Source organism: Centruroides vittatus, unplaced genomic scaffold, assembly GCF_030686945.1.
Source record: "Centruroides vittatus isolate TY-2023 unplaced genomic scaffold, ASM3068694v2 contig_1343, whole genome shotgun sequence".
NCBI lineage: Eukaryota > Metazoa > Arthropoda > Arachnida > Scorpiones > Buthidae > Centruroides > Centruroides vittatus.
The window spans coordinates 1,276,963-1,296,492 of NW_027120855.1; the positions used below are offsets into that span (position 1 = coordinate 1,276,963).

Genomic DNA, 19,530 nt, shown 5'->3' on the forward strand with positions numbered 1-19,530 from the left:
GAATATGTGGTGATTATATTTTTAAGTTAAATTTGTTTTCTGGCCAGAACTGGTACTGGATGGATAGGTAAACTGTATTTGCCATCATAGATGTTTTTAAAAACATTTTGAAGTTCAAACAATTTTTTTGTCACAAGGACGACTTAAGCTCCTACAATCCCATACTGGTCCACGGATAGAAGAAACAGTCTCACGATGTAAAATTGACGGTAGTGTCTGGCACCGGTAACATTTTAGTTGCCGGTGTCGGATAGCAATGTCTGCAATCCGAACATTGCCTTATATTTCGCACCCGAGCGTGCCGACTCTACGTTTACAGACGCACTTCGAGCAATCCGACGAGAAAGTATATGACCGTATTGTGTTAAGATTGAAAAAAACCTGCCAAATTTTAATGAAAACATTATTGCCAGAGTTCTTTAGAACATTGCGTGTCCAAATACGTCGATTTGCGGAATGCTAACGTGCCAAATTATTATCGGACAATTCCAGATTATCGATTACGAAACATTCTGGATTAATGAGCTCCTACAATATATATGTGAGAATATAAACGAAAAGTATATAAACAAAAACAACAATTTTAACAATGTGCACCTGGAATTTATTTATCTCATTGCAATATTAATATACAGCCTTTGTTAAAATATTTTAAAACTCGAGAAAAGAAAACGTAGGACAAATCTACGAGGAACGACTATACAACTACGATTCCGAGTCCGACCGACTCATTCTATCTCGCATATGCCCCCGACGGCTTCCATGGCCTGCTTCAGCCTCTCGGCCTCGTCTTTGGAGACGTCCGCCTTGACCACCCGGGGTAATTCTTCCACGAATTTCTTTGCTTGGACCAAGTTCATTCCCTCCATCAGATTTTTCACTTCTTTGATTAGTGCAATCTTCTTCTCCGGCTCGAACTTGAGTAGCTTGATGGCAAAGGAAGTCTTGGTTTCCCTGGTGGTCTCCTCCTCCTCTTCTTCGGCGGGCAACGGCGCAGCCGCGGCCGAAGCGGACCCGAAAGCCATCACGGGAGCGTCCGGGATATTCAGCGTAGTCTTCAGCAGGCTGTTCAGTTGGCCGACCTCCAGGAGGGTCAATTTCGATATTTCTTCCGTAATCCTCTTCAGCTTCTCGGGATATTGTTTTTCAGAGTCACTAGGAGACGGTGTAACTAAAGCTTCTGTGGCACATGGCCTATTAACTGTCTTTATTCTGTAGATATCACCAAAATGCTTACTAGATCTGCGCATAAACTTCCACGATATTCTTAATAAAGACATTTTTTGTTTAAAACTAGTTAAAGTTATCCAAATAGCAATAATTTGTAATAACGTTCGAACAATATCGGTTTACCACACTAGCTCCACGCTTCCTGAAGCGCCACCTACCTAATTTTTAATTTTTGATGATGATAATAACTATGTTAGAAAATTAATGACAATGATAATTCTCTACGCAAAATTTTTAAAAGAACGTCAAAAAATTAATTAATTTAATAACTAAAATGAATAAAGTATAATTTTTAAACGCGATGAATCATTTGTAAATTTTACGATGACTATGAATTTTAGACATTTCGTAATAATTATAATTATTTAAAAAACTTTCAATAGGTTAATATTACAATTTATTTGAATAGAATTTTTATTTAATTAATTTGAAAAGAATTTAATTAAAAATATCGAAGAGTCACGTGTCAACAGGTTTAATCGTCCAGTGTGGTGAAATGGTCTGTGGCGAGGAAGTAGGAATGAATTAATGTGAAAATGAACGTTTTCGTTATTTATTGTTTAATCTTCGTGCTCTCTCTTTTTTCTACGTGTCTATCGGATGATATTTTAGGCTGTGGAGGATTTGTCAAGTCCGACGTTCCTATAAGATACTCCAGAGTGGAAATTAAACTGTGAGTCTCCTTTAATGCTTATTTACGTCAACAGATGGCACTGAGTTAATAAGTTTTTAACATGGAAGAATTAATATTTCGAAATATACTTCGATACAAAATTATTATTTTTTTAATTCAAAAACTAGTTTTGCTAATCGATCTCGAGTATAACATTTAACAACTCTGATACTGAATTATTATAATTTTAAAAGGATTTATTGCTTAATGCAGGTTACTAAATATTAAATCACTTTGGTCAAGATAAAATACAATATTGTGAAATGTAGTTTGTGTATTTGGAAAATGTTGGAAATGTTTCAATAATTTGTATTCTTGATAAAATACGTATCCTAGAACCTTGTTAACGGGCATCGCGAAAGATCGGTAGATACCGGATATGTGTAGTTTCTGGTTGCTCGAGAGTTACTAGTAAAAATAGGCCAAACTGTAAATTCTGTATTGACTAAATAATGAAATCCAGTCATTAAAAGCAAATTTAGCCAAGTGAAGACAAACTTAACTTAATGTAACAGTTTTATTATAAAAATAGCTTTGAGTGTGGTGTGCAAATTTAATTAAATGGCAATGTGAGATGAACGAGGTGTGCGAAGTGTGGGCTTATGACGCGATGTGCAAAGTTTAAACTTAGGTTTTGGATAGAAATTGATTTTATTTTAATTTTTATTTAAAGTATTATTTCTTTGAAATTTTTTCCAGTTGCTTCAGATTAAGTTACTGGAGAATCTACTGTATTATTTTAGATATTTGAGCTTAGAACACAAACGTGAAATGATCAGTCTTTGGAATTAAAACTTCTCGAAAGAATTTGGCGGTTTTTCCCATTTCTTTGGCCGTGGCATCGTCTCGATTCGGAAAAGCTGCGGCCAGACGGCAGAGGCCGGACGGCCCGACGCTTAGAGGTTAAGACGCCGACCTATTGCTTTGGGAAACCCGGGATGGAATCTAGACGATCAAAAATTTCGTGAATTTTTTGGAGAGGTTTGTCTATTATAGCAGGAAAGAGTCAAAAAAATGAAAAAGTAACATTTGGCTTGAGTAAGTTGACCAGATTCTTTTGAAGATAGATTTATCAAATGAATTGGATGCAGGATACATAATAAGTTGTTGTTCTAGAATTTGTGAAGCTCTAGGCAAAACTTATTTTTGAGGTTAATTAAAAGAGCAATTTACTTAGGTATTTGATGATATGAACATTTTAAATATACAAACAGATGGTAAAACACATTAAAGTAATAAAATTGTGCATGATAGTTTTAGTCACAATGAGTTGGAAAATTCAATAAATGTACAGAACTACCCATACAAAACGCTTCCATACAAAACTCTGTAACTGATGAATTTGGCAGTGCCAAATTCATCAGTTACAGAGGAAAAGTCCAGTTCTGCAGTAACATCTCTTTCGACGGACAAGATTGGAAGTGAAAAACTCTTTCGACATATTGTTGATTGGGAGGTAGTTCTCCATCAATTTTAACTTTGAAAATGATTGTTCTGTAGATACAGTTACAATTATATTTTCAATAATTACTAATTTAGTGATTTGAATAATAAAATATAGCACCAATTTGCCAGTCCCGAGACATTGCATTTTTTGCCTTTACATAGGATCACCCTTGATTATAAGATTTCTTAATCACTCTGCAGTGACCGACAGATATATCCGTCAAGGGTGATCGTGTGGCATTTTTGAACGACGGCTATATCCACAAGAGAATTTTGCAGGTATCGCCAAAAACTACCGCAAAAAAAATTCGCATAAAAAAAGGAATTATGTGACAATAAGAAACGACTACTAGACATAACTGCTTACAAAATCTTTTTCAAAACGGTAATAAAAAAAAAGTGTGGGAAAATACTTAAAAAAAATTTTCCACATTTATTGTCCACTACATAGGGATAGCACCATATCTGACTAACCCACTGCAGAAAGGTTAATATTTAAAAAACGTTTGTTTGTAATGCTTAAGAAATTATAAATATCCATAAAATACTTTTTGCTAAAAATGGATAAGAACTTTGAAATGCCCAATTTTTATTCATTTGGAGATACGGGTATCCCTCGATTAACACGGTTAATTAATTCCTCGACATACTGCACATATCAAAATTGCTTTAATCGAATACGGTATCTATGTCGAGTAAAGATGGCCGGTAAAGCCGCACTAATTAAAATTTTTGCTGCTTATAAAGGGATTGCCACAATTAATTTTGCTTGTTAATCAAATCCCACATTAAGCAAGGGATACCCGTCTTTATTAAGATTATTAATTTTATTGGCTACAAAATATAATATTGTGCAAAATATATTTTATTAGAGATAAAATTCCATAACAAATGCAGAAAATATCCAAATATTTTCTAGCTATAATAACTGTCTTTGAGGATGTTCATTACAAGAACTTCATTCCTATGGAGATTAAATTGAACTACACAAAAATATTTTCATTGTGATAATAGTACATTGTATTATCAAGCTTGTCTTCCAATTCTCCTGCTGCTCCTTGCCGTCTAGTGTATTTTTTGAGTCTTTTACCACTCCCCAAGTGGATGGTAGTATTTATTTTGGAAATCACTGGTCTATATGATATGTGTTCATGAACCAATTCTGAAGTAAAGCTAAGGAAATAAATAACTATAAATCAAACTTTTCATGTTAATCTTGCAATTTGAAAATTTTGCTGTATTCTGATTGATTCAAAGATAGGGAGATTGTATTGTAAAATATAATTTATTTTTCTGGATTTCTTTAAAAGTTTGAGGATAACACAGCTCCAGGTTAAACCAAATAAGAATTTTTTTGTTAGCTCTCACTGTTTGATTTGGGGATATTAATCAGTTTGATTATAGGAATAAATGTAAATTAATATATGTCTCGAAGTAAAGATTAAGCCAGAGGTCTGGGTAGCGTAATGTGATTAAACTGTAACTAGCGATGCATCAATCCAGATGTTTGCAAGTATAAGTTTTGTTTTGGATTAATCTTTTCTTCTGGAATTTTTTAAACTATTTACTTAAATTTGAAATTAATTTGTAATAATTAATATTCATATGAGATGGAAGTGCCATTATCTATTAATAGATAATTTTGACTAAAACAATAACACAGTACAGTACAGAATGGTGCAGTTTGTTCTTGTCCGTCTGTGTAGATGGTTACATAATTATTAAATTTGGCTATTATAACCAATAGACTAATCACACCTATACTGGCTGCCTACATAAATACAGATTATCTATTGAATTTTTGACCAGATGAGGATGGTCAATTGTAAAAGCTGAAATGCATACTGGAATTTAAAGTAGTTAATAGATTTTTGTGCTGTGTGATTATTCTGAATCTATTAGTTATTATAGACAAATTTAATAATTATATGAGCAAAAGTTTGTTCATGTAATTACAGTTTGCAAACACAGTACAGTATTTACAATTTTAATCTATGGCATCTTAGCATTCACAGTTGGAAAGTTGTAATTCTCTTGCTGCTCTTGATCTGCACGCATCTTAAGATAAAAAATACACACGATAAAGTATTTCCTCTACGGAAACTTTCCACAAATCAATAGCATTGATAGCAATCTGCATAAAAAGATGATCATAGTCGAGAATCGCACCTAAATCCAACGTTTCCGGCAAATAAAATTAAAAATATTAAAGTTCGAACGTTTTCGGCCACTAATTTTATCGGCCTTCTTCTGGAAATAAAAAATGCAGAAAACTGTTTTATAAATAGAACGTAGCTGTCTCGTAAATTTTAAAAGATCGAAAATAGCTGTGACGTAATGTGTATGACGTATATTATGAGTCTAGATAGTATTTCCATGCATTTGATATATGAATGACATCAGTGTTGATGCAGGTTGCACTCTTGATCGCCTTGTAGATTTCAACCGCCTCTAAAATTCTAATATATTGCCGATTAGAATTTTAGAGGCGGTTGAAATCTACAAGGCGATCAAGAGTGCAACCTGCATCAACACTGATGTCATTCATATATCAAATGCATGGAAATACTATCTAGACTCATAATATACGTCATACACATTACGTCACAGCTATTTTCGATCTTTTAAAATTTACGAGACAGCTACGTTCTATTTATAAAACAGTTTTCTGCATTTTTTATTTCCAGAAGAAGGCCGATAAAATTAGTGGCCGAAAACGTTCGAACTTTAATATTTTTAATTTTATTTGCCGGAAACGTTGGATTTAGGTGTGATTCTCGACTCTGCAAGTACAGTTCCAGTTTTTGGTAAAGTTGTATTTATTGTTCTAAAAAGATAATCATCATCTATTATGGTGCAAAACTAAGATAAAAGGAATCATCACAATTTTGACAATTTTGAATTGAAAGTGTCATTATTTTTCATGAATACACTTATTTATGAAATTAATATATTAAATTAAATAATTGTAGGATCCTGTTAAGATTTTTATAAACTTTATTGAACATGGAGACAAACAGATATAAGCCAGAAGGATTTTGTTCAGTTTTATAATCCTGAAATTTGCCTTGGGAATTTAATATTTATACACAATTCTGTATCCTGTCACAAAGCAAAAAAGAGACTACTATTGTAAAAGAGAAGAATATTAGAGTCTTCTATTGGCTTGGAAGAACTCACCAGATTTCAACCACATTGGAAATTTATTGGATCTTATGAAGAGGGAAATTTCTAGGGAAACCATTACCAATAAGAGTCAATCGATTGAATGCTTAATTGTCACTTAGCACTGGAGTGAGAATATCAAAAATAACTGTTTAAAATGTATTCAATGCATGCCAAAACGAATAGGGGTAATAATAGATGCAATAGGTAGAATTACAAAACATAAATTTTTCTGTTTTTCACATAAAACAAACAAAAATACTGATTAAAAAGTTAGAAAAACTCGTATTACTTATTTAAAAAAAATCTGTATTTTTTTGACTTGTCCCTAATAATTTGATCACCCATTGTAAATTAATTGATGATAATGCCATTATGTTTATACAAGAGTCATTCAAAGTGAGACCTTTGGGTTTTTCTGTAGTAGTTTATTGATTGATGTGAACATACAGGAAGTAATAGTGATACATGGGCTATATATCTGCTACATATAGTTGATTACCTTGTCAATTCAAGCAAGTGTCTCAGCACATCACTAGATTTTGGATACTCTAAGTGAAGAATGTCTGGTTCACTGAAAAATTGGTCTTCAGTGGTGTCTTGGACTTTGGCATTGTTAGTGAACTGGCAGTCCTTGAGAGTTTTTTGGTGGCCCTAAGTTGTGACGGTTGCAGGGCTACGGGTCAAGGCTTCGGGACGATGGTCTAGGACGGGTGGCGACCCTATGGCATGCATGCTAAAAGTTACACTTAAGGAGAAATCATCTGGCACACAACTTATTGTACAATTTCGATTTATCATCTGTCTTTTTCAATCATCCTTTCGGTATATCGTCTGATTATCCTTTTTTCAATGAAGTTTTTTACATGTATTCTAATTAAAGTCATATTCATTTAATGTATTTAAATATCATTTGAAGTCTAAAACTTTGGCATGCGTAAACATCTTTAAATACATGATAACACAGTACGGTTTGTTCTTATACATTTTGTCCGTAGATGTTTGCGTTACTAAAGCCAAGTGTGCCTACTATATGGCATGTGGGCTTGAAAAGATTTGCCACCCTTGGTCTTGGACCTTCGAGGAGGCACTGTAGTAAATCTTGGCACACCACTGTTGCCACATGCAGGAATGCATTCTTGTGCAACAGAATAACTCCATTGACAATATACAGGTTTACTTACTTTTGGTGGCTAGTTTGTGCAACGTAGTGCAGTATGTGGTTGAATGAATCCACATCACGACCGTACATAGTCAACTTACTTCAGCATGTGCAAACAGCACACTAACACTTTCTGATGATAGCAATTTGCTTCCTGACATACAATGCCATCTAATGATGCAAATGCAAAGCCTTCTGTATTAAAACAATGACACTAATACAAGAATATTTGGGCAATTCATATGTGAAAGAGGACAAGATAATGCTTTGTTAAGATCAAGATCAATAATATTGGTGCTGGTGGCAATGCATTGCTACAGAATTTACATTTGAAATGAGTGAATCTGAAGCGTAAAGAATATTGAAAACTTGTTTATGCACCCGGCAAGATTTCTGAAGAACACCATCTTCATATTTATACAGGGTGATGTTTAATTTATGCAAAACTTTAATAACTCTTTAACTATATGAGATAAAAAGAAAATTAAAAAAGCATATTATACAGAATTTATTGCCATTTAATGAACTAGGTTTTCAAAATGACTACCTTTGCTTGCAGTAATAGTTTTTAACTGATTTTTGAAACATTCAATAACAGTAATAAAGGTCTTTCTTGGAATCACCATTATTTGGTTTTTTTATTGTGTCTATCAAACCTTCAATAGTTGCAGGAGCATTGTGATATACTTTATTTATAAGATGGCCCCATAAAAAGAAATTACCTGGGTTTAAGTTGAGACTATGAGTCTCCAAGCCACCACCAGCATATTTTTCATAATCTAATTCGATTACACGCTTCTCAAACATGCTGTAAAGGCTTTTGAACACTTGCTTTGTGTCATGGGGCCTTGCAGCATCATAAACCAAGCACATCAATGTTTATGCCCAACAAGCATTTTGGGATAAAACTTCTTTTCCAATAATTTGTGATATGCAGCAGAATTAATGTTCTTTTGGAAAAAGAATGGTCCAATAACTCTGCTACCACTGATAGCATAACATTAATACACTGATAGTTTACTAATTAGAAAATTAGAATTTTGATAATAATACTTTATAATAAACACGTTGTTCTAAAGTGAGTGCTATCATTTTTAAAATGACTGTTAATATTAATCAATCATTGACATCAAAAATGTAAACATTGTACTATATAGTACTTTTTGAATTTTATTTCTGTCTCATTGAGTTGAAAAGATATTAGAGAGTAAATTTTTGCATGAATTAAAAATTACCCTATAAATTGAATGTGTTTTCTTTTGTTAATTATCTTTTAATGATTTGAGTGTTTAATTGAATGTTGTAAAGATTTATTGTATATTGATTATATTGTAAAAAGAAATAAATTTTACATATAGAAACATAGTGAAAGTGTATATAATTACATGTTTATAAGGTTAGATGACAATGTAAATGTAATTAAAATTATATTTTTAACAGTTACACTAAACAAGGAAGCTTAAAATATCAAACAGACTGTGCACCAAATAATGGATATTACCTCATACCTCTTTATGACAAAGGAGATTACGTTCTAAAAGTGGAACCTCCTGCAGGATGGAGTTTTGAGCCGAGCGCCGTGTCTCTGCGCATTGACGGTAGCAGCGATCCCTGTAGCCTCGGCCAAGATATAAATTTTGTATTTCGAGGTTTTTCATTATCTGGAAAGGTTAGTTTTCATTTGTACAAATTTCCTTTTAACTTTCATCAAAGAATATTAAAAATTTTGCATAGTAATAACTCTAAATGATGTCTAATATCTACTCATTTAAGAGATTCACAAGTTTTTGTTTTTAATAGGTTATGAGCAAAGGAACGACAGATGGTCCTTCTGGAATACATTTAGCACTAAGGAAACCTAAAGGAGAGACATTACAAGAAAATCTAACAGAGGTGAATGGGAAATACACTTTTTTGAATGTCATGCCCGGAAATTATTTAATCGAAGCGAATCACCCCACTTGGAGCCTGGAGAAATCCCAGATATCTGTGACGGTGACAGACGACAGCGTGATCATAGATAAAAACATAGAAGTGGCTGGCTACGACGTGACCGGACAGGTCATCAGCGAGGGCGAACCCATCAAGGGGGTGCACTTCCTACTCTTTACGCCGGTCAACCAACCTTTGACGCAAGAGATAAAAGGCTGTAAGAAAGAGCCGATCAAAAGCTTCGCCCGGAGACTGCATCTGAAATTCCTCTGCTACGTATCTTCGGAAGACGACGGAAGATTTACTTTTCCGTCTCTGCCATCCGGAAACTACAAACTAATTCCTTTCTATAAAGGAGAATACATAGAATTTGACGTCCACCCTTCAGAAATAGACTTTTCGGTCGAACAGGGAAGTGTAATTTTTCACGAGAATTTTCAAGTAAGTAATATTTTGAAATTTATTTACAATGAATTGTTAACCACAGATTAAAACACATCCAATTTGACATATATTAGCATCTGTTTAGAGTGGCAGTTCCCAACCTGTAGTTTGAAGACCACCTGCGAATCCATAAAAATGGTAATGGGAGTCCACGAGTTAAATTAAAAATTTCAGGATAAAATGTATAATTACTCGTGATAAGGCTGATAAAGTTAAAAAATTTCAATGCAATTTCGAAATCAGTGGAAATGGTGTAATTTTCTTAATGCTTTTTAAACTGTTGGCCTTAAATGTAATTATACTCTATTTCAGATCGTTTTTTCAAAATATTATCAGAATTGCTCACCTTCAAGAAGAGAGAGCCTTTCTCCAACCTCACAACTCTAATTTCAGAAAATAATGCTTGCCATCACAAAATTACAATTGATATATATTTATTTGACATAATATTGCACAACCCCTACAATATACAAAATTAATTAATTTTCTCTGCTGAATGTTCCACCTATTAGTTACCTAAATTCGAATAATCAGAAAGTGCAGGTGCATGGTGCAATTGCTGTTGCCAACTCAGTACTTTTTACATTAGATTTAGTGCTGTTTTATGGTATTAGAGTAGAAAAAATGTTGGCAGTGGAGGCATTAAATCAGTACCTTTTAAATTAATTTAAAGCAAATTTAGTACTTTGTAAAATTTGACCATTTTAATTTTTTGAAAAATGCTGGCAACATAGAAATAAGATAATGCCACTGGCAGTTCTGTATTATTAAATAACTCAGTATGGCAGCATTGGCCACATTTTGTTTATCACGAGCTGCAAAAATTGTCGGCCGTGAGAAGAATATTTTGAACACACATCAAGAACAGACTTCATATTATCTATTAATGGAATGCTTTTTGTCAAAACTTATTATTTTTTCAAATTTAAACATATTAAAAAAATTGGTTACTTACCAGTGACTAAGGTAATATATTTAATTTATCATATCCATGCATTCATATAATGATAAAAGAAATAAATTTTGTGAATAATATTTAACAGTTATTTTCTCAAATTGTTAGATATATTTGTTCAAGATTTCCTGACAATCTGGCAATCATCATACAATAGGTCCCGAGCCTTACACTTTTCCATTGTTAGATTGGTCTTTGATAAGATTGTATCACATGGAACACACATTTGTTTATATATGGTGACATCCAAATATTATTAAGTGACTAATGCCAGTGCATGGAGCTTGTGTTTTCCTGACTCCTGAACTATATACCCAATATACAATTTAGTATTAAAATTCAGACTACATCAGTTAGCTACAAGTTATGACAAGGATATTCATGTTTATTATATATCTGATCGTACGATCCCGATATTGATGGATCAGAGTTAAAAACCGAAAGCACATTAAAATAAAAAAGATAGTGATAATACAGATGAAGGTGCAACACGTTCAAAGGGTAAAATACTGACTCAACAGTCAAAATGCAAATTTATAAATATTGTGATGAATACGTATCCTTTAGATTTATGTGCAGAAACCATGAATGTGAACAGAGGCTACAGTATGTTCTCTGTTACAAACATTGTCTAATGAAAGTATGAGGCCAACTAAACTTTGCCAGCATTTAGAAACAAAATATAAAGAACATATCATCAAACTTGTTGAATATTTTCAAAGACAATGGCAAGAACTGCTTTTGAGACAAAATTCAATAGAAAAAATAGCAGCTGGTTCTGATGATAAAAATGCTGTGTTAGTTTCTTATGATGTATCTCTTTTAATAGCAAAGAGCAGAAAACCCCACATGATAACAGAGGAACTAATTCTGGCTGTTGCCGAAGCAATTGCTTGTAGAATGAATGGAGATAAAATAACAAAGAATTATAATATGATTTTATTGTCAAACACCACTGTGAAGTGACAAATAGAAGACATGTCTGATGATATTAAAAATCAACTAATGAAAAGAGTGTTCAAAAAACTATTATTTTTTGCAATTAGATGGAATGTTTCTAACAGTGCTGATGTTTTGTATGTTCATTTGTTAGTAATTTGATGTTAAGTTTTTCTGTTTTGTCAATCATTGCCAACATATATTATCAACTTGTGTATTCTTATTAGTTTGAATGATTTCATACTTGCAAATGGAATTGGGTGGTCAACATTTGTAGGATTGGGTTCCTACAATGTCAGGAAAGTACAGAGGACTCAACACAAATATTTGAGCTGTAATACTGAATGTCAAATAGACTCATTACTGCATACATAGCATATCACTAGCTGCAAGAAAGATGCCTTTTTGCTGATGTTTACTGCTTCAATTTGGGAAAAAATTGATGATGATGATAATGGATGAAATAGGGAAAGTAGTTAATTTTATAAAAACTCTTCCTTTACATTCTCATACTTTTAGTGTTCTTTGTGAGGAGATAGGTAGTACCCATGAACAACTACTTTTGCAAGAAAACCAATGCATTGACTTTCTTTTACTAATGTACTTACCTGCATATTTGAGTTAAAGTAATGAAATATAATTGTTTCTTTATGATAAATCATTTTGTGGGAGTCAGTGGTTAAATAACTTTTCCTGGCTAATTATGGTGGTGTATATGTCAGACATTTTTACATATTTGTATGTCGTAAATTTGAGCCTGTTTGAAGTATATCTGTAACTATTTTTAAAGTTGAAGATAAAGTGGAAGGCACAATCATGAAATTAGACTTGTGATCTGAACATCTGCAAAATGGTGTGTTTGAGTTCTTTTCAATACACTGACTTCACCCTCTGAAGAAATTAGAAACTTCAAACCTTGTAAATGTTGTGTGAATAACAGTTGTAGGGATTCTCTTCCTGATATATTTGTATCCCCTGCAATAACAAGTGGATTATGTAAAGAATGTGAAAGATTTGACTGCGGGTGAGGAAAATAGTCTTGTCAAACTTTTGTATGACCTTACCTAAGGTCAAGTTTCATTCAGTACACTTATCAGACTTTCGGTTGTGTGTATAAAATGAATACCTAAAATTGGCATCCAGCACTGAGATGTTTAATGCCATTCTCCATTACATATTTATATGAGCAGACTTTCTCCCAGCTATTTAAATAAAATCAAAATGTAGAAACAAGATGAATGTGGAACATAACCCTACATTTAAAACTATCTGCCATTGAACCTGAAATTCAAAACATGGTATCAACATGGTATCGAAGCAGCATCAACCATCTCATTAAACCAATTAGTTTTTTTTAATACTTTTATTTATTTCATTTTTTATTCAATTAAATATGTTTTTGTTGATAGATGAAACTGGAAAAAAATGAATTTTTTATTTAGTTAATAAAATTGGATCATCAAGTAGATCATTAGAGTAGATTGCACTTCCTTTCAAAAATTTGGGATCTAAATGAAAGGATACTTTATACTGAAAAGGTTAGAGTATAGAGTCAAACCAGTATAGACAAACCAGTATAGAGTCAAAAAGATTCCTTACATATATGTCATAATAATTGTAATCAAAGCAATGCAAACTGAAATAAGTTTACTCAATCCAATGTAAATTCCAATTGAAACGCATTCCACCTGTCACCACAACTTATTCACTAAGTTTCAATATTAAATGAGGAAAAATGTTCAATACTGAAACTTAATGTTTTTGTACTTAATGAAATGTGTTCTTTCACATTTTCCAGTTTTTCTACCATGCCACTCTTATCTTGCAAATTATTAGTATAAGAAGTTTCTGATAAAGAAACAATTACAGCAAATATATTAAGAGGCAGACAGAATTTGTTGGCTCCATATCAATAAGACATACTTACTTTAGAGAAGAATCTTATTGATATGGATGCTTTTTCTTTGATAATATTAAAAACATAATACAGAAATTCTAGTTTATAGTATGTAAGGAAGGCAGATTGCAGATATTTAACTTGTATTTCAAAACTTTTAGCAACATTTGCATAAGTGAATTTATTTACCATTAAATTTTTAATCTTAGAATTATGGGTGAAAGGCTTTACTTATTTATTTCTCAATAAGAAATTACTTCTGTGCATAAAACTTGTGCAACTTTCTTGTTAGTATTTCCTCGGATTTTACAAGTTAACCGATATGCCGAGAATTGTGCTTTGAAAATCCATTGATCTGTAAAGTTATGCAAATTTTTACACACCTTTGTGTTTTCCTACAGTAAGCGTCAATTGGTAGAAATACGTATATTTGAAGCATTTTTTAAGTTAGCAGTTTTGCAAATGAGATACAATATTCTAGATTTAATGGTAGATTGTTAATATACATGTATGTACTATAGAAACATAGTTAAGATAAATGTTTTTCTTTTAAGGTACAAGGATTCAGCGTGAGTGGAAAGATCGTGGTGACTCCGGGTGGAAAAGGGATAAGTGGAGCCAAAATTTATTTAGACGGAAAAGAGCAGGCGACAAGTCAAGAAAATGGAATTTATCACCTAGAAAATATGAAAACGGGAATGTATAAACTGGAAGTGAAAGTTCCTTACGTTAACTTTGACCCGATCGTCGTGAAAATAACGCCAAACACTCCCCAGTTACCCGAAGTGGTGGCTACAGAATTCAGTCTGTGTGGGGAAATTATGATTTCTCAGCTACCCAGAAAAATCGACACGGAAGTGCCTCGGCGAGTTAGCATCTCTTGGGATAAAGAGGAGATTAGTATTTTGGCCGAGGAAGATGGGAAATTCTGTGCATTTGTCAAACCTGGAACTTACGTTATAAAACCCGTTGTTTCTTCACAGGAAGAAGAATATGGACTTAAATTTTCTCCCACAGAAAGAAGGGTGACCGTTTTCCAAGAACCTGTCCTGTCGATTAGATTTGTACAATATTTAGGTGCAATAAAAGGAACTGTTAAATGTTTGCAAAAGTGCAGTAACATTCAGGTTTTAGTGACCTTCATAGATGGATTGTATCATAAATATATACCTGTGATTAATAACAAATTTGTGATAAATGATCTTTTTCCGGGTAAATACGAAATTTCGGCTTTAAAGGAAGAGTGGTGTTGGAAACAGTCAAAGGTAGAAGTTACTATAGTTTCCGAAGACGTTTCGAATGTCGTTTTGGAACAAATAGGTTATCACGTGACAATTAGTCCGTCCCATGGTACACGCATCAGAGTCGTTTATCCTTCAAAATCCGTTCACGAAATGAATGTCGAAAAAGGTATAAGTGTTCATTGTTTTCCGGAAGTTGGCGTGTATGAATTAACTCCTGTTGGATGTCACGTCTTCCAAGATAAAACAATTTCTTATGACACCGAAAATCCTTCCGTATTGCAACTGATTGCCACTAAGCACATTTTGACCGGTATCGTATTATCTGAAGAAAATGTCTCCGATATCATTTTGACGGTCAACAAACACAGCAATGGAGATAAAGAAGCGGAAGTTTTAGCACTGGGACCGCCACAGGAGAAAAATGGAAAAGTGTTTACTTATAAATTTGCAGTTTGGGTTCAACCGTATACCAACTTAGACGTGGAACCGTCGTCCGGAAAGTTATTGTTTCGTCCTCCGATGGCACAGATTCACATTCTAGACGACTGTATGGAAGAAGCCGTCAGCTTCAAAGGCATCAGTGGACTTTTCATTAATGGTGATATAGTTCCTCCTTTGGAAGATGTAAAGATAGAAGTTAAAGACGGTTCGGATAAAGTTGTTGCAAATGTTCGATCTGACAAATTGGGCAAATTTTCTGTCGGTCCCCTCGACAGTGAACTTTCTTATGAAGTTTCTGCTGAAAAAGAGGGATATATATTAAAAAGATTAGATAAACTTGGACATTTTAAAGCGTTCAAACTTGCCGAAGTAAACGTTTTTGTAGAAAACGAAAATAAAGAACCTTTGTCGGGTGTTTTGCTTTCTCTCAGCGGCGGCGTAGACTATAGAAAAAATAGCGTCACTCAACAAAATGGCCAGTTGTCATTTTTAGAACTCAGTCCGGGACAATACTTTTTGCGACCGATGCTGAAAGAATATCAATTTGTTCCATCTGCCAAAATGATCGAAGTGACAGAAGGAGCTACGATAAAGATAAAAGTCAGGTAAAAATTTTGTCGTTACTATTTCAATAAGGTGTTATAATTCTAATTAAATTTGTTCAATTTCAGTGGAAAACGTGTGGCTTTTAGTTGCTACGGAATAGTGAATTCGCTGACCGGAGAAGCGGAACCGGGCGTCGTCGTCGAAGCAGTGGGGGCAGAAAACAGCAGTTGCAGCCTGTACCAGGAAGAGGCAGTTAGCGAACAGGACGGTTCTTTCAGAATACGTGGCCTGCAGCCCAAGTGCGAGTATACCGTCCGCCTGAAAATGGTTCCCGAAGTAAATCAGCACATCGAACGAGCCACGCCCAAAACTCAAGTCATAAAGGTACTTAAGTTTATTATATTTATTGTTTATATTATATATCTGCATCCTTTAAGCCACAATATATTTGAAAGTAGTGCAAATAAATCTGCAGTCTATAATTAATTCAACTATGCTTGTCATGCAAAATAATTAGTCTGAATTACAGAATTATAAATCATAGTCCAGTATATCAGTCAATAAATTAGTATAGAGTTTTGGGGCAATATATTGTAGTCAAAGCAATGCAAATCTCAATGGCTGCACGATGGTTATGACCTTTTGGTGATGTTATAATATGGTATTTTGGATCCAGACAGATGGTTAAAAGCTGTCATATTAATGATGATAAAATTTTTAGATAGAGTCTTCCGACGTCACCGGAATCCGCCTGATTGTCTTTCGCCACTTTAATCAGATGGACGTTAGTGGAAATGTCATGACCAATCAAGAATATTTACACACTTTAAAGGTAAATAGATAAAGTATAAAATTTAAAATAAAATCTAATAATGCTGTTTTATATAGAGGATTAAAATATAATAGATATGAAAGGTTCTTTTACATGATACATATTAAATATTTTAATAAAATTTTCAAAATGATATTAATTTTGAAATTGTTATTGGGAAAACAGTTGCACAAGTTGTCCAAAATGAAATAAAATAAATTACATTTGGCTTATTGAATACAATTTTTAAAATTTAGTTTTCAACTCTGTTATTTAAGCAACGGACAATAATATCTATATGAGCAACTTTTAATGTTTGTATGTATATTTAATAATCTTGTTAAGTTTGTTTATACAATTGTATGGAATTGTTTTAGAAAAAGTAGCAATTTAGGAAAAATACAATGTTAAATTTTTCAATTATCAGAAATCTTAACAGAAGTTTGCCAAAATGGATTCAAACTGTCGACCTTTGGGAAATTGTCCAAATATTTCCGAAGGTTAAGCAGTTTGAATTTTTTACCGGACACTTGTATCGTTAAACTAGAAAATGGACTTTTCTTTCCAAATTGATTGGACAGAATATTTTATTTTATTATAATTAGGTTCGTTTGTTTGGAGGAGATGCTCTAGACCAGGCAGTACACACCATCACATTGGGACAGAACAGCTTCTTTCAGCTTCCTCCCCTGCCGTTGGACAATAGGACGTACATGCTGAGACTGGACACTTCGCTGCCGGGTGCCTCGGCACAGCCCGACTCCACCTCGGTCGTCTTTCCGGCCAACCAGTCCTACCGTCACTTCACCCTCCACTTCAGACCTCTGCCCCAGGCCGCAGAGCAGGAAATGACACAGGGTTCCCTGCTGGCCCTTCCCCTGACTCTCGTGGTCATCTCGCTTCTCTACAATTACAACAAAATCTTGCCGGTGGTGGGACAGATATTTCAGACGTTAATAAATCCCGCCAGGACCGTGGCCTCCGGCGAGGGAACTGCCGCAGAACCGGCGGGCGGAAGGCGCAAGACGAAACCCCGCAAGGCCCAGTGAACCGCCGCTCGGACGGACATTTTAGACACTCTTCTCGATAAGACCGTAAGTTATGTCGTGCATTGTAGTATTTTTGTACAGTTTGAAAGTGAATAAATACTACCATTTGTTGGAACCAGTTTAAACAATTTTAACTTTGGAAAATGTTAGCTGTGTCTATTACGTATAGAGGATTTGATCCCGAAATTTTCGGGATTAAGTTTTCCCGATCCCGAGATTTTCAGGATCGACATCATTTTAAAAAAGTTGCAAAATAGACTGCACAAAGCAAAACGTTCGGTGCCGGTGCTCTTAACAGAATTGCTTGCCTATCATTTTAATATAAAACTTCTTGTATCTCGAACTAAAATGATAGGCTTGCAGTGCTCACTGGGTTACCCGGTAATATACTTCATTTTTGAATTTTTGCGGGCACCGATCGATCAATTTTCTGGCACGGTCGAGAGCACTTTTGGTTGGCTATAGAGTTCTAACACGACCCTTCAAAAATTCTAATAAGTCATTCGACGGAGGAATATCGTCACCCTTAAGCGAGCGCTTCCGCCAGCCTCCGGTTGTCGCATCCAATTTAAATTGAATAACAAACATAAATAATATGCTCGAGAACTCGTCTATATTGAAATTTAGAGCTCGTTGCACGAGAATTTATTGCACGTATATGCAGCTGCCGAGAAAGCACTTTTCTAAGTGCTTTCTCGGCAGCTGCATATACGTGCAACAAATCGAGAAGCAGACTCGGTGACGAGACACTGGATGCATTGTTATTTCTCGGATCATATTTTCGCAATTCAAATTAGAATGTTCCTATTAGATTAGTTTTCTTTATATCTTAGAATATAATGTGACTGATTAATATCATTTTGAAATACTTTTTGCTAAGAAACTTACTTTCCTCCTACTTACAGGTTGTTACACAAAAGTCGTCTATTTAGTCAACGTTAAGAGAGATTTTTGTTAATTTTCGACGTTTATTTGCATAGTTTGTCACAAAGGTTTTTTCAATTTATGCAAGTTTAAAGAGATCTCACTGATGCTCGAAAAAGAATAACTTTAACACGAAGACTGAGTGATTTTAAGTCTAGTTAGTCTGACTAACTAATCAGACTTAGAGTGATTCGATTAGCTAGGTGTATAACGTAAAATATGTTGATTTTTGTCTAAATTTTGATTTGTTGATTAAACTGGTGATTTCTGTAAGATTTTCTGAACTTTTATTTTTTATTAACCCTCGATACCGAAATAACCCCGGGATTAGAAATAAGGGCCGGGATCAAATTCCCTAATTCCCTGCTATTACTATTACCAATAGAAATGTTTTGCAAATTGCAATTGCATTTGAGTGCCAAATTTTTCTACTAGCAAAAAATATTTTCCATGATGCACTCTTATCCAGAAATCGTTTCAGATTTCTGGATAAGGGTGTGTCCTGGTGTTCGTTATTTGTCAAATGCCAAGTAGCTTGGACGTTTTACGACGAATGTTTGGTATTTGTCGTTTCCCGATTCTTGTCGGTAAGTCGTCCCAAATCGAAGGAGTTGGATATTTGTCTCGACGTATTTGTGTACTTTAAAACTAGATCTACTCTTTTTTTTTTTT

The 19,530-nt window shown here is 33.9% G+C and overlaps 2 protein-coding genes across 2 annotated transcripts; one reads left to right on the forward strand and one right to left on the reverse strand.

Annotated features, from left to right (window-relative positions):
* Positions 1-581: 581 nt before the first annotated feature.
* On the reverse strand, positions 582-1,385 carry mRpL12 (mitochondrial ribosomal protein L12). The gene has a single exon (XM_067289318.1). It carries the CDS (start codon positions 1,278-1,280, stop codon positions 729-731), a length of 552 nt encoding a protein of 183 aa, XP_067145419.1. The 5' UTR covers positions 1,281-1,385; the 3' UTR covers positions 582-728.
* A 309-nt stretch (positions 1,386-1,694) lies between these two features.
* LOC136990851 (BOS complex subunit NOMO1) lies at positions 1,695-18,049 on the forward strand. The gene is made up of 7 exons (XM_067289303.1): positions 1,695-1,903; positions 9,117-9,345; positions 9,477-10,049; positions 14,398-16,133; positions 16,200-16,458; positions 16,796-16,906; positions 17,491-18,049. The coding sequence occupies exons 1-7, from the start codon at positions 1,767-1,769 to the stop codon at positions 17,932-17,934; spliced, it is 3,489 nt and encodes a 1,162-aa protein (XP_067145404.1). The 5' UTR covers positions 1,695-1,766; the 3' UTR covers positions 17,935-18,049.
* The last annotated feature ends 1,481 nt before the right edge of the window (positions 18,050-19,530 follow it).

What these genes read in the sequence shown, in the direction of transcription:
- mRpL12 (XM_067289318.1), bottom strand. Translation starts at nt 1,280, where the DNA reads ATGTCTTTATTAAGAATATCGTGGAAGTTTATGCGCAGATCTAGTAAG.
- LOC136990851 (XM_067289303.1), top strand. Translation starts at nt 1,767, where the DNA reads ATGAACGTTTTCGTTATTTATTGTTTAATCTTCGTGCTCTCTCTTTTT. An exon ending in GTTTTTCATTATCTGGAAAG is followed by an intron (nt 9,346 to 9,476) that starts GTTAGTTTTCAT and finishes TGTTTTTAATAG; the next exon opens with GTTATGAGCAAAGGAACGAC. An exon ending in ACGATAAAGATAAAAGTCAG is followed by an intron (nt 16,134 to 16,199) that starts GTAAAAATTTTG and finishes GTTCAATTTCAG; the next exon opens with TGGAAAACGTGTGGCTTTTA.